Consider the following 14999-nt stretch of genomic DNA (forward strand, 5'->3'; position numbering starts at 1 on the left):
ACTCCGCTCGGGACCATTATGTTGTGGGGAATAAAAGTTTCTCTAGATTTCCTCTTCCAATGGTAAGCTAGCCACTAGACTTTTAAAAACAACACACGCTTAACTGTTCTCATTTGTGACTTAAAACCTTTTGTTTTTTTATATTCAAAAGCAGGAAGGAATGACTAATCCATAGTATAATCATGAGTTTCATGTACTCCGTTCAAAAAAGGCAAGTAATATTTTTTTAAGGTGCAACACCTGGCTGCCATTTATAGAACGTATGCTATTTATTTTTTATTTTATTTTGCCCTAATGTATGTCCATTGGCAGAGAATTTCACTAGACACATTCAATTAACATTTTTCCATAATGTTTAATGGAAAGCAAGGAAGAATGTAACAACAGCTATGCTTTCTATTCAGAGGGAAAGTTTGTATTACTTAATACTTGATGTGTATATATTGGCCAAATAATGTATCCAAAGGGAGGCTAAGATCATTCTTAAGGATACAAAGGAAAAGACACGAGGCTGACAAGATTACTGATTACCGAAAATATATTTATAAGGCAAACCAATAATGAACTAACTATGAAACCCAAATGTTTTTATCCACATGTTGGCCACAGTGGCACCATGCAAATATGGGAAGGATGTGACACTTCAGAATTTCATAACATTGATAAAGTACAAAATACAGTAAGTATACAACTGATACTTCACTAACATGTTACATCCCCCAATTTTGAGACATGCAACACACGGCCATACAAACATGCAACAACAATAATAAAACTATCACAACATTCAATCCACAAAGTACTGAAAGCATTCTAAAATTAATGCTTTGCTGATATTCAAACGCCAGAGGGTGCTAACATCCTAAAAAAGTGTTACATGAAGTTGTCTAAGCAGGCACCCATATATATGTTTTGTCTCCCCATCACCACCTACTCGCTGTTACAAATTGTATAAAGCAGTTTAGCTGCATGCAATTTCAAAGAACTAAAATTTATAGCACAACAACATGGGAGTTGCAACTCTTCCCAAATAATCTCTGTTTTTCATTTTGAAATAAAAATATGCAGATGAATACTCAGCAGAATTATGCAAGCTAATTTAGAAAACATGCACTTTATCCTTTGAAACAAGGTAAGCTGCTATGCTATTTTAAGTATTTGTTTTTTTTAAAAAATCCACTCAGTATACGTCTCTTTTTAAAGTGGGAATTATTCTTAAACACTAGGTTTATTTCTTTAAAAAGACTTTCAAGAAACTGAAGTAGTATCCTTTAAATCATATTAAATTCATGTATCACTTTCTATACTCCAAACATATTGAAATAAATAAAATCTTTATTTAGAGATTTCAACTTGCTACCTCATCATTAAAAGTTATTTGCCAAAATAAGCAAATAAACAGGCTAAACAGATATCCTAGGATATATTCATTTAAATTGCTATAACCTTAGAATCCCTGAAATTATGTTTGAATGGGGTAAACGTACAGAGGATCACAAAATCTGGATTAGAGTACTATAACTCTAAATTGAGATAGTCAAAATTATATGCCAACAAATGTTAATTCTTTTATAAAAAGAAACAGAATGATGCGGCTGGGGCGAAGCCCGTAAGCGCCGCTTTCCTGATGATCTGCTGGCCGGCAGAATCATCACCGCCAGGCGGCCTTCAGCGGCCTCCGGCTAAGGCGCCGTTCACACTGGCAAGGTGAAGGCTCAACCAGCAACTGGGAGCCCTCCTCGATGGTCATACTGCCAGGCAGCCTTCAGCGGATTGGAATGCCCTTCACGCTGGCAATGCAGAGGCTCAACGAGCAGGGCTGGGAGCCCTCTACGATGGTATTGCCATCTAGCAGCCTTCAGCGGTGTCGGGCTGTGTCGCCCTTCATGCTGGCAATCAACAAACTGGGAGCCTGAGATAATATCGCCGTAAGATGGAACAAGCAGATAGCAGATAGAAATTGTTAAACTCAGAAAACACGTATGTCCAGATCAGATTGAGTGTAAAAGCTGGGAAGCAACAGGAAGAGGAGGAGCCTAACAGCATACAGACTCAGTCCTATCGGATAACAGACAGAGTTAACCCATGCCTAGCTGCAGGTCCCACCTTCATGGAGAAACACACATCTGAACTTTACATTCAGATATCCTAGGATATATTCATTTATGACTGAGATTAAATAACCAGTCATCAAATGAAAGCTATCAACAGTTTAACTATTTCAATATGTAATTTAATAGTAATTTTATCCTTGAATATTCTAGTAAGCAGAATCCAAGACAAACAAATATTTGATACATTAAGCAAACATATTTTAGAATGGTAGAATCTGGCCCCTTTTTCTGGTAAACAACTAAGTTAGTCACACAAACAATAACAAAAAAATAGATTTATTATAAAACAAAACAAAAGAATGTAATTCATTCTTCAGATTGCCTCCCACTAGAAAATTAATTGCATTGGAAACTTATTTGCTTTTAGAAATAGTTTTTTTTCCTTCCCCACAATTTCATCCAGATCTCAGTTGCTCCCTGTACTGGAAACAGCATCTAAACTCTAAAACTTAAAAGCTCTCTAATCGGTATTAGCTGCTACACAAATGAATACTAGGACTATTTAGTTCTTTCAATTAGATCTCCAAGAGGCAGCTCAAGCATCATGTAACATCTGTGGGAAACTTCTTAAAGCACCTGCGTCCTTTCCAAGAACCACTGAGTACAGGTAACTGACCTACAACAGTTTGTTTAGTGAACTGTTCAAAGTTACAACAGTAACAAAAGTGATTTATGATCGTTTTTCACACAACCGTTGCAGCATTCCCTTGATCATCTGCTCAAATTACAGGTGCTTGGCAACTAGCATGTATTTATGATGGTTGCGGTGTGCACAGGTCATGTAATCACTTTTTGTGACCCTCTGACAAGCAAAGTCAAAGCCCGAGTACCTTAAGAACTGTGGCATTAACTTAATGACTGCAGAGATTCACTTAACAAGGGTAGCCAGAAAAATCATAAAAATGGGACAAAACTCACTTAAAAACTGTCTCACTTAGCAACAGACTGCTCAACTGTAGTTGTAAGTCAAGGATTACCTGTAATTGGTGAAGGCAACTCTCTAATTCTGAAAGAAGGTATATGGCTGCTTTACAATGTCGGCACATGAGTGCTCCTAAGTATTTTTGGGAGGGTCAAATTCAAAGCAAAGTGTATAAAATAAATACATGAGTGCCCTGGAGCAGTCTGGAGTGTGGATGACCTACACCAGGGGTCTGCAAACTTGTCTCTTTTAAGACTTGTGGATTTCAACTCCCAGAGTTCCTCAGCCAGCTTTGCTGGCTCAGGAACTCTGGGAGTTGAAGTCCACAAGTCTTAAAAGAGACAAGTTTGCAGACCCCTGACCTACACTACCTCATTCATGGTGTCTTGGCCTTTTAAGCAAAATGCCTCTATAATTATTCTCTGTAATTATAAGAGCTAAATATCCTTACAGAAAATTCTAAAAATGAAGATGGAGATGAAGCCACAGACTTTTCTTCTGGGTATAATGGAAAAAGGAAAAAAAAATTGGAACTTTGGTTTTATATATGTTGACGGCAACAAGACTACTGTATGCCCAAAAATGGAAGGACATTTCAATTCCCACCATGGACGACAGGCTACAGAAGTTGATGGAGCTGGCAGGGATGGCTAAATTGTACGTTTTGATTAAAGAAAAAAATATACCGCTAAGTTCTTTTGTGATTCTGGACTTTTGTGCTTGAAGTGGGGGGGGGGGAAGAAAACTCTGATTTTGGGTTTTACGGATTAGACTGATTTGTTGTTACAGTAATGTCTAGTTTATATTATTAAGGAAAAGTAAAAAGCTGAGGTTCAATGTTTTATTCTACTGCAACGGAGGGAGTCGGAAGTCAACGCCTTTTTTTCTTCTTTTTTTCTTTCCTTCCTCCCCTCCTCACTTTTATTTCCCCTTTTCCTTCCCATTATATCCTCTTACTTGCTTTCATATTTTTGTATTTTATTCTATAATCTAATAAAAATGTTTTTTTAAAAAAGAGCTAAATATCCTTATGAACAAAAATTAACCCATGCATAATGTGTTGAAATATGCCCTACCCTGCTCTGTGCAGCTCACCTCTAAATAAATCTATGTAGGACTCCCCTTTGATATTTATTTATTTCCGATTTTATTGATTTATTCAATTTGCACAGTCACCCATCTCAAACCAACGAGTGGTGTGGTGGTAAACAATCATAAAAACAATTAAAACAGTCAAAAAACACAATACAAAAAAAAACCCCAAATGCAAATAGCAGCCTGTATTCATTTTTTTGGACTATAATCCTGTATTTATTTTTTTGGGACTATAATCTTACTGCATGCAAAAGGACACTCCCAAACAGAAATGAGCAGAACTGCAACATAAATCACTTTCTTTTATGAAAGTATTATGATTCATTTGAGAGGGTAATTTTATTTAGAAAAGGAAGAGTTTTTTTTTTTTTTAAAATGACTGTTTGCCATAAATAAACTTCACTGCAAAATCTAAACTTCACAGAATGGAACCATACCTCTGGTGGACTCAGGAATATTTCATCAAACAGACTCCTAGACTCCCTAAAATGGCCGTGCTAAGCATGTAAAGAAAATAAGACAGAAGAACTAAACGTGTGTTAAATCATTCTGTACAAGTCAAAATGTTAAAACTCTTTATCTCTGCAAATTAATTTTTAAATAAAATTTAAGATACAATGAAGTTAAACCAGGGACACAGAAACCCAGTAATTCAAAGTTGGGGGCAGGGAGAGGAATTAACGGTAAATTATTCCTATTAAACACATACAGTGAACTTTGCTCAAGCATTTGTAGCTGACTCATTGCATTTTTTTTATATAAGAGCATTACATGAAATATAATCTAATAGAATTACATGAAGTATATTTAAAAACTGCTTACTGCTCTCCATACAAGATTATACTGTATTATTCCATGCTTTCTGGGATTGCTTGGACAGTATACAATATACAACATCATAAAGCTATTACTGTTAACACAATATGCACAGTATTACAGATTAGAACCTGTAACTTGCATCATAGATTAAATAAAAGGGGCTGCCCTGTGTAAATACTTCTATTACCTGTCTAGGAAGTTGAGCCCCTGATATAGCATAACTATGTGGCACTTTAACTTGTGACATTATCAAATTAAATACAACCCATTAGTATCTACAGAAATCTATCAGTAATTGTGGGGGGGAGGGGGAAAGCTGCCATTGCTGCTTGTCGAAGTCTGAAAAAAGCCACTGCACGGATGAGTTTCTAAATACAGATAATCTCCGACTTACAACAGTTCGTTTAGTAGTTTACCGTTCAAAGTTACGACAGCACTGAAAAAAAGGGACTTATGGTTGTTTTTCACACTTAGGACCATTGCCACAGCTCCACGGTCACGTGATCAAAATTCAGATGCTTGGCAACTGGCGTGTACTTATGACGGTTGCAGTTTCCCGGGGTCACGCGATCCCCTTTCGAGACCTTCTGACAAGCAAAATCAATGGGGAAGCCCAGACTCACTAAACAACTGTGTTACTCACCTAAGAACTTCAGTGATTCACTTAACCACTGTGGTGAGAAAGGTTGGAAAAAAGGGCAAAACTCACTGAATAACAGTCTCGCTTAGCAACAGAGTTTTTGGGCTCAACTCGGGTCATAAACCAAGGACTACCTGTACGCTGCACTTGCTTGGGTAGTTACCGTTATAGGCAAGTGATTGTGTCCTTTCAGCAATCAGGTTTCGAAGTGATTAAAAGACCTCCATGCTTAAATGAGAAATATATATCCTTAAAAAAAAACAACCCTATGCAACAGTACAGAAGAACTAGGAAAAACACTTAATACGATTCATACAAAATACAGACTTATGCAGTGGAGGTTCCAAAGTACACGATTACTTAGCACAAACCGCTTACTCACTCTTTGGGCTGCTGCTTCTGCTGCCACAGCTGCCATTGCCGCAGCTTTGGCCTTCTCTGCCTCATCGTAAGTGGGAAGAGAGGTAGCTACGCTGTAGGGAGGCGGCACTGGGTAAAATTCGTTGGGTGATTCCACTTCTGTAAAAGAACAAGAGACTCTTCTGGGTGGAAATAAACGAGCAGGGGCTAAATCCAGACCAGACGAAGCTGCTGTTAGTTCAACACGGTTCTCTGCCAGTGTCAGGGTTCCAAGTAACACCCCCAACAGAATCAAGGCAGGCAGGCATAGATTTATTAGGCATGTCATATTGGCACATCTGGGGCAACCCGACTCTAAACCCCCCTCGGGTTTCCCCCTAGTTAAAAGTAAAGTTTTCTTTCCCCTGCCCATGTAGTCCATCACATGGTACCAATCAGGTCACAGTCCAAGGGTCACGTGGTCTCAGATCCCACCTCCTCGCACCTGGTGGGATTGGGAAAGTCCTTGGTTCTCAGAAGAAAGAATTTTATTTTGGCTACAATTCCCCAGCTATCTCTTCCTCCCTCCTCCCGTCCCCACAGCTTGACTCATCTCCGCTGTGGTAACCCTGTGTGGTGGCCTGCGGAGCTGGCAGCAAAGTCAGACAGTGAGGAGGCTGGGGAGGAACATGGGCCAGTCCTGGAGTCTGGAGAAGGCTCAGAGGAGGGCTCTGCGTAGGAGGCAAAGAAAGGGCCATCTGGGAGGTACGTGCTGCCTCTGGAGCCTCCATAGTCGGATCTCAGTGAGGCAAAAGTACAGGGGGAGCCTGTTCCCAGTGCGCGCATGCGCAGAGCTGCCAGAAGGCAAGAACACTTAAAACAAAAAGAACAACTCGGGAGTAGGGCTTGGATATAATTGGCCCCTCCCATAAGACTTAAAAGAGAGCAAAGGCATGTGGGCCTTTGCAGGAAGCAATGTTGTTAATTCTGTTCAGTATAAAATCTGAAGCTCTGTTTGATTCTGGACTCTGTGTGGCTTTGCCAATTAGGTCTGGGAGATAAAGGTAAGTAGATATGGGTGGGTGATAAAGGGAGATAAAGGTGGGTGATTATCAGCCTAATCCCGAAGGACTCTTTACAACTATTTGGGACTCATCTGTGAATGAACAGAATTCACAGCTGTTGCAATCAAAGAGGTTTTTGGGACTACTCGTGTGTTTTACTGACTCAGGAAGCCTAGGTCAGAACACCCTGAAGGTGCCACGGTGAAAATGGCTCCAGAGCTGACAGCCAGTTCTTGACTCTAGAGGAAGCTTGGATGGGTGGACAGAGTGTTGTTGTGGTGGGGGTGTTTGGAGTGTGTACCATGCTTGATTTGTTTTGTAGCTGCTGGCATATGACTGCACCTGCTTCTCTTTCTCAATCCTGGTTGTGTTTCCTGTTTTGTTAATCGCTCATTTTGTTGTTTGATGTTGCTGGTCATTGACCAAATAAATAAATAAATTTCAAATTCAAATTTCAATTACTTTAGAGGACGCAGGCCTACGACCTGGGGTTGTCCTGGATTGACAACTAGCTCTCGATGGACAATTGGAGGCTATGCCTAAAGGAATCTTTAGCTACACTTGATGCACGTTACAGTCCTACCTGGGAAGGCCAGGAAGATTTTGTGACGGTAACTCATACTTTCCTCATAGGCGCCTGTAGTACTGTAAGGTGCTTTATAGGCCAGTTTGAAACAAAAGCTGATTTAAAATAGAATGGCCCACGTTACCTGGCACTAAATGCTATAGGCACAATACATCTATGCCACAGGTGTGAAAGTCGCCACATCATGTTGATGTCACGTAATGAATCGCGATGTTTTTTGCCTTTGTGGAGCTGGGGTAAGCGTGGCTTGTGTATGATGCATCCAGCCTGCGGGCCACCAGTTTGATACTCCTGATCTATGCTGTATGCCTTGCAGTGGGAGACAATAGACGTCGTGTCCCACTCCTCCGCTGACGGCCGGGTCAGGGAAATCCGAATCAGGCTTGCCTCTGCAGCTCTGCCCAAAGTCCTAGCAAAGTCCTCAGAGCAGGCAGGAGACCAGTAAGTGACTTCAGCAAGATAAGTTCGACTTTTGCCTGACTCAGAGACTGCCAGAAAGCAGATCCTTTATATAGGCCATGGGGTGTGGCTCCATGACTCAGCACTCATTAAGGCCTGCCCCTCCCTTCCTTCTGTTGCCTCCGCCTATCCAATCTTCTGATGCGAGGGTCACTCCAATCAGCTGTTGTTGGAAGTAAACTTTCCTCAGGCTCACATGCTGTGGAGGAGGGGGAGGGGTCTAGCTGCTCCGTTTGCCTGGGCATGGAGCCAGGGCTGGGGCCGGGGGATGCTCCCTCCTCTGCAGCCTGCTTGGGCATGGAGCCAGGGCTGGGACCAGGAGGTGCCCCCTCCTCTGCAGCTTGTCTGGGCATGGAGCCAGAACTGGGGCCGGGAGGCATACATTCCTCCGTGTTCGGGAGCAGATAAGCAGACCCCGGCTGCGGTGAGAGCAGACAAGACACAACAATAGATTTCCGTGCGCAGTTTAAAGTCCTATGTACAGAGTGTGGAGATACCTTCAGAATTATCTCCTTCAGCTAGAATCAACCAATCCAATATTACTATCTGGGAAACATGGTGTATAATTCTCCAGTGCTATAAAACTTTAAGGGTAGGCAGGGGGACAGAGAGCAGAGGCATTATCATGCTGCCCATATTATGGAACAACTAAGTTTGCTCCCATACTGTTAGTTTTCTGGATGCAGGTCAAAATGGGTCTCACCTGGAGAATTTAACTTCATTCACAGGAATGTTTCATATTGTTCCCATTAGATTTTCGATTATTGCAATGTATATGTTACATTTTTATTTTTATAAGACTGGTTTTATTGCTTAATATTTATATCCATGTTTTTGCACTGATCAGTCATATGATGTAGATTAATTTGCTTTTCTTTGCCAAATTATATTTGTTTAATTATTGTACTAATCCTGGGTAGCGTGCTATGTTTTCTACTGTTTAATCTCAGAAGTTGCAATTTCCATTTCCTATCCTATAAGAAACTCATGTCCTTTTTAAAAATGGTATGTACACATACACAACACTTAAAAGCAAGAAAACATACTTCCTTTCTATGCAATTATTCTTATATAAAATTAAATAGCAATAGCACTTAGACTTATATACCGCTTCACAATGCTTTACAGCCCTCTCTAAGCGGTTTACAAAGTCAGCCTATTGCCCCCAACAATCTGGGTCCTCATTTTTTCAACCCCGGAAGGATGGAAGGCGGAGTCAACCTCGAGCCAGTGAGATTCGAACTGTCAATTTGCAAGCAGCCGGCAGTCAGCAGAAGTAGCCTGTAGTACTGCATTCTAACCACTGCCCCACTGCGGCTCTATTGATTTAAATCAATTAAATCTAAGATTCTTTTTTTAAAAAAATTGTATGATTATCCTATTGGGAGTATAATCCACATTTAATCAACATCAATTAAACAAAACATGCTAATCTCATCACGCATAGAGAGGAACCACGATCAGACATATTAATTGCATGAACATCCAATTTAGCCTGTTTGCAGTGATATGTGAAACAAAATAATTTGACTTCTGCACAAAAAGAACTGAGCAAAGCATCTTTAAGCAGGTCAGCAGAAGCAGGCACCGGAGTGCTGGTGGCACCATTTCAGCATTGCTAAAAATACATGGGGTGGTTATATAATCATGAAAAAGGCAATACCTGTTGGTGCAGCTGCTGCTGTAGCGATGCTACAATATGGTGGAGGGGAAGTATCCACTTCAGGTAAAGGTGCCTCTGTTTGACAAGCTGGTGCAGTTTCCGTAGAGGTGGACGGTTGTTCGGCTGTAGATTCTGCAGGATCATCTTCATTATGAAGCTTTAAAGAAAAATAAATGGAATTAAATATTATGCATTCCAATATGACATTTGACTAGAAGATAATGTCTACTTAAGTGTTTGTGCTATAAGTAAACAAGAGAGTAAAACTTGAAGCATTCAGACACTTATGGTAGAACAAGTGTTATAGGGGTGTTTCTTCCTCTTGACTTCTGTGTTGCTTTCATCTTGACTACGATGGACATCAACAGCATTATGAGTAATGTTTTTTCCCCCCAGCTCTTCTATATACATCTATATACTATATACATTGTATGTTTTCTCCCTGATATTAATAGAGGTTTCAGCAATTGTATACTGGGATATTCCACAATGAAATGAAGTAAGTATTTCAAAAATGATTTCTCTATTTAGCATCTAACTCTCTTGCAACTGAGTTTTTAATCTGATTACAGCACAGTGGTAAAACATGATTCCCCTTGAAAATGCTATTGCTCAAATACTCCCTTCCGGTAATTGTGGCAGCAGTGCTATGAAAAAGAACAGCAGGGTAAAATGGTCTGAAAAACAACTCCTGGTGCTATCAAAACAGTGCAAAATAATAATAATAATAAGTCACACCAACCTGATGATTTTAACCATCTATTTTAACTTGGTAGCAACAAGGGAACAACAGCCAATGACTTAAAAGTTGATCATCAATGCCCCAATCAACCGCATAAGGAGCCACACCCAACCAGGCACCACATAAATACAATGCATAGAACAACTCAAAGCACACGTTCCAGTAGAGAAAAGTTCTCTGAAGTTGAGTTCCAACACAAGTCCGAAACAAGGGTAAGTTTCACTTATCTTTGCTACCGGTACATTCATGCGTGCTTTGCTCATGTGCCATTTCCACGCATGCGCAGAAGCTTCTGTGCATGCACAGAGCGTATTTGAGGATGTCCAGTGGATGGGCAGAGCCTCCCGCTGCTGCTGCTACCGGTTTGCCCAAACCAGGGCGAACCGGTAGCAACCTAGAATTTGTCCGAAAGCTTGGAAGACTAAACCTCTGTTCCCAGTGACTGACCCAGACTGGATCATTAACCATTCCATTAACCATTAACCATTAACCATAATCATTAACTGAAACTTTTACTTCAGAGTTGCCTAAGATATTATTCAGAAAGATTCAAAGTAAAAAGAGATGAGAATTTTTTTTTAAAAAAAGCCTACTTCATTATCTGTATACTAACATCTCACCTGTGCCTTAAAAATCATAGGTAACCAAGAATAGGCAACAGTCTAAATTGTCAAAAGATTTTTTTTTTTTAAAAAAGAACTTCATAGCCTGATCTAGAGCCTCAAGATGCAATCAGTACATAAAGACACAACACAAAGTAGGCAATATAGAATTTCAACATGTAAACAAGGTATTTGTTTGTCTAAATGCTCCCTCATCACTCACACACAAGTGCGTGTTCATGAAAAAGATGGTATTGCAGTCAACACTATGATAGTATCTAGAATAATGAGAAACTCCGTATTTTTAAAAACGGCCATCTGGAGAACTCTGCAGTTTTGTAGCTTAAATGTATTATCCTTTTTATCCTTAGAAGAGTAAAATAGAATTTTCTTTCCTGTGTTCCACTTTTCAGCTAGACATAAAATCCAACTTTTATCTCTATTTGGTTTTCTACCCTCAAGGCTAAATATAACTGGATGCCTTAATCTCTCCTCATAGGATTTAATGTCTAGTCTCATTTCACTGGTCAACAATAATTTTGTTTTCAGGAATTACAATAGGTGTTCTAAGTAGGTTTTTTTCGTGTGAAATTTAAGCATGAAAACAGATCTATTTCTATCAGACTTAGTTTTTTTATGACTCCACCTTTGTTATTCTGTTCAATTAGTGATATTATAGTTGTATGTTTAACTTTAGTACGGTAATTGTAACAATCGCTGAGCAAAATAACATCAAGACAAAGATAAAAGGCATGACAGCAGGAACAGAACAGCCCACTACACGTTGAATCACGTTTGAACCAGAGGTGGGTTTCAGCAGGTTCTGACCAGTTCTGGAGAACCAGTAGCGGAAATTTTGAGTAGTTCGGAGAACCGGTATTAAAAATTCTGACTGGCCCTGCCCCCATCTATTCTCTGCCTCCAGAGTCCCAGCTGATCTGGAGGAAATGGGGATTTTGCAGTATCCTTCCCCTGCCATACCCACCAAGCCATGTCACACCCACCAAGCCTTGACACACCCACCAAGCCATGACACACCCACCAAGCCACACAGACCTGGTAGTAAAAAAATTTGAAACCCACCACTGGTTTGAACACATCTACACACAAGCCCAGTCCCTTCTGGACAGCAGTTATTGGTCAGTCTGGTGTCAGAGCTCACAACTGATTGTAAAAGTATTATGCATACTATGGCCATAAAATTCTGGAAATAATCCTGACATGTTCTGTCTCAGAAACAAAACTTCATCCCAATTGTCAAAAAAATGCTATGAAGTTTATCTGGGTTGTGAAGTGGAGGAGCAAGGCAAGAAAATGAGGACCTCATTATTTGCTGTAGGACATTGAGTTGGACTTCCAACAGGGTGCATAAAGGGTTTTGCATGCACTATTTGGTCTTTGCCATTCCTGTTGTTTGGAGGAAGCCAAAAGGCTATTCAACAGATGGTTATTGTCCCTGCCTAACAAGCACAAAGATCATGAGTTTAACAGACTTTTCTTCCAAGATGATGAAGTGGTGTTTTGTAAAGATGTTAGCCCGATGAAGCATTAAATGAGGTTGCATGGAAATCATTCAAAAACGTCTGCAAAAGTTCTTTCCAGAAAATCATCAAGAAGAAAACTATTGCAAAATAACAAGTGATCTCCTAAAGTTTTACCCAGCTACGTGTTACTCTTGGGTCCTCGCTTGGATTTTCATCCTGAAAGTTTGGTGCAGTGGATGATGAGACAGTGAGCAATTTCACCAGGACATTGCAGGTGGAATCCCAGGATTTTGGCTGGCTACTGCTGGGCCCTTAGGAAAGATGTTCCTAAAATCAAGCAATGTTTCTATTTAGGTAACACTGGTGTGCTTTAATTAACTTGTAAATATAGGCTATTGTCAAGTCAAGCTGTGTGTCATGCAATCATCTTGTTTGATGAATAAGTTACGGAAATATATTCAAATTCTGCCTAAAAATTTATAAATATTTTTGTTTATCTGACATTTTTTGGGGGGGAGGGGAGATTCCCCATGTTTCTTCCTAAATTTTACATAATCAGTAGAATAGAATAGAGCTGAAAGGGACATTGCAGGTCTTCTAGTCCATTCCCCTATACTATTTCAGACAAGTGGCTGTCCAGTCTCTTCTTAAAAACCTCCAGTGATGGAACACCCCTGATTTCTGAAGGCAATTATCATGCTTCTTTCTAGCACAATGAGCTGAAATTATGCAAGCACATAAGAATCCAAGAACTTCTTGCAAGCAATTTATTTCAGAGAAAAGGCCACAATTAAAAAAAATATATCAGCAACTGCTGTGAACTATTTATTTATAACATTTCTTTGTTTATCTTACATATTTGCATTTCTTGCATAACGCTGGCCCCATCTACTCTAGGCAAAGGACTAAAAGTTATTTTCCTTTGGATAGAGACACATTTTCTCTGTGTTGTGGTTTTGGAAACATCCACGAAACTTTAACCCAATATTTCTGCTAGCTCGACTTTATCAAGTGAGACTTTCCTAATGGTAAATATTAATTTAAGACCGGACATCGCTCTTGCTTCTGCTTTAATTCTGTGGAGGAAAAAAGCTGACAGCCAGACAAGAATTTATTGAAGAGATCAGATTTGGCAGATTTTGGATAATTAAAACATCACAACACTACCATTTATTATCCATTTGAACTATCTGCAAGCTTGTTTTAGAAAGCTTAATTTTTATCTTTTCAAAGCTGGGTGACTGATGGTAGATCTATGGAAAGGATTCAAAAGAGGTACTTTATGCTGCATTGGAACAGGAATGTCAAGTTGAAGGCCCGCGGGCCAAATCCAGCCCACAAGGGGATTAGATCCGGTCCATGGGGCTGTCCTGGGAACAGAGAAGGACCGGCCCATGGTGACTCAGCCCGGGCAAACCAGGTGCTAATCTGTAACCTGGTGGCAGCCATCTGGCCGGAGCACAGCCAACCTTAAATCTGCAGCACTGTCTCAGCCCTGCCCCCTGGGCATGTGCCAAGCACCCTCACCCTGTCTCCTGGGTCATCTCACCTCATCCTGTGGGACAAGCCTCATGCCCACTGCCCCATTCACCGGAGACCCCTGGATTTCCTCCTCAACACTACACCACACAAGCGATGTCAAGTTGGCTACGCCCAGTCGGCCATAACCACCCCGGCCACCCACACCCACATCGGCCCCCCCGAGGACAACCACAATGCTGATGCGGCCCAAAATGAAATTGAATTCGACACCCCTGGCTTAAAAGGTTCAGCTGTTTCCAAAAATATGTCTAATTTTGCTTTGTACTTTATTATTTTATATAAAACGTTCAAATCACACATCACTGATTGTGGATACTCTGCAGATTCGGATAATCTGCAGAGTACTATTTCTAGTCACATCCAGGCATCCTGAAACTCAGTCTGAAGGGGAATGAGGGTGAAGTTCCTAGAGAAGATTTTAGTAGACTGGTTATATGTTGGTGATGGACATCCAATGAATACGAATTTTAAGCCAATATTCTTTATGATTTTTCATCAAATGCTTTGTTACGCATAGCTACATCTACTCTCAAAAAATGTTCTTTCAGTGTAGACTTCTGAGGACCTTACTACTGACCTTTCAACAGATACAGAATAACAGAGTTGGAAGGGACCTCGAAGGTCTTCTAGTCCAACCCCTCCTGCTCAAGCAGGAGACCCTATACCGTTCCGGATAAAAAGACTGAATGTAAAGCTTTTAAGTACTATAAAATAAATGCTGAACAAAAATGATTCCCTCAAAGGCAAGATGGCAAAGGCATGAAGCAGAGTTTTTACATGGGCATTTTGAAGAATGCCCATGACCTCTCATGCTGCTGCATTTTGACCCAGCTGAAGCTTCCAGGTGGCATTCAAGGGCAACCCCTTGTAGCATGCACTGCAATGATCAAGCCAATGGGTGACCAGGGCATGAGAGATTGCCTGAAGG

The 14999-nt window shown here is 40.4% G+C and overlaps 1 protein-coding gene across 2 annotated transcripts in view; it reads right to left on the reverse strand.

Annotated features, from left to right (window-relative positions):
• Positions 1 to 14999, reverse strand: part of NDFIP2 (Nedd4 family interacting protein 2) — a 44973-nt gene that overhangs the window by 14648 nt on the left and 15326 nt on the right. The window contains exons 2-4 of one of the 2 annotated variants that reach the window (XM_058185543.1): positions 9702 to 9858; positions 5973 to 6109; positions 4569 to 4628 (exon numbers count right to left, since the gene is read on the reverse strand). In XM_058185543.1, coding sequence (XP_058041526.1) covers positions 4569 to 4628; positions 5973 to 6109; positions 9702 to 9858 — 354 coding nt within the window. The remainder of the gene's footprint in view (positions 1 to 4568; positions 4629 to 5972; positions 6110 to 9701; positions 9859 to 14999) is intronic. The other variant, XM_058185544.1, reaches the window with a different exon arrangement.

This window comes from Ahaetulla prasina, chromosome 5, assembly GCF_028640845.1.
Source record: "Ahaetulla prasina isolate Xishuangbanna chromosome 5, ASM2864084v1, whole genome shotgun sequence".
Taxonomy (NCBI): domain Eukaryota; kingdom Metazoa; phylum Chordata; class Lepidosauria; order Squamata; family Colubridae; genus Ahaetulla; species Ahaetulla prasina.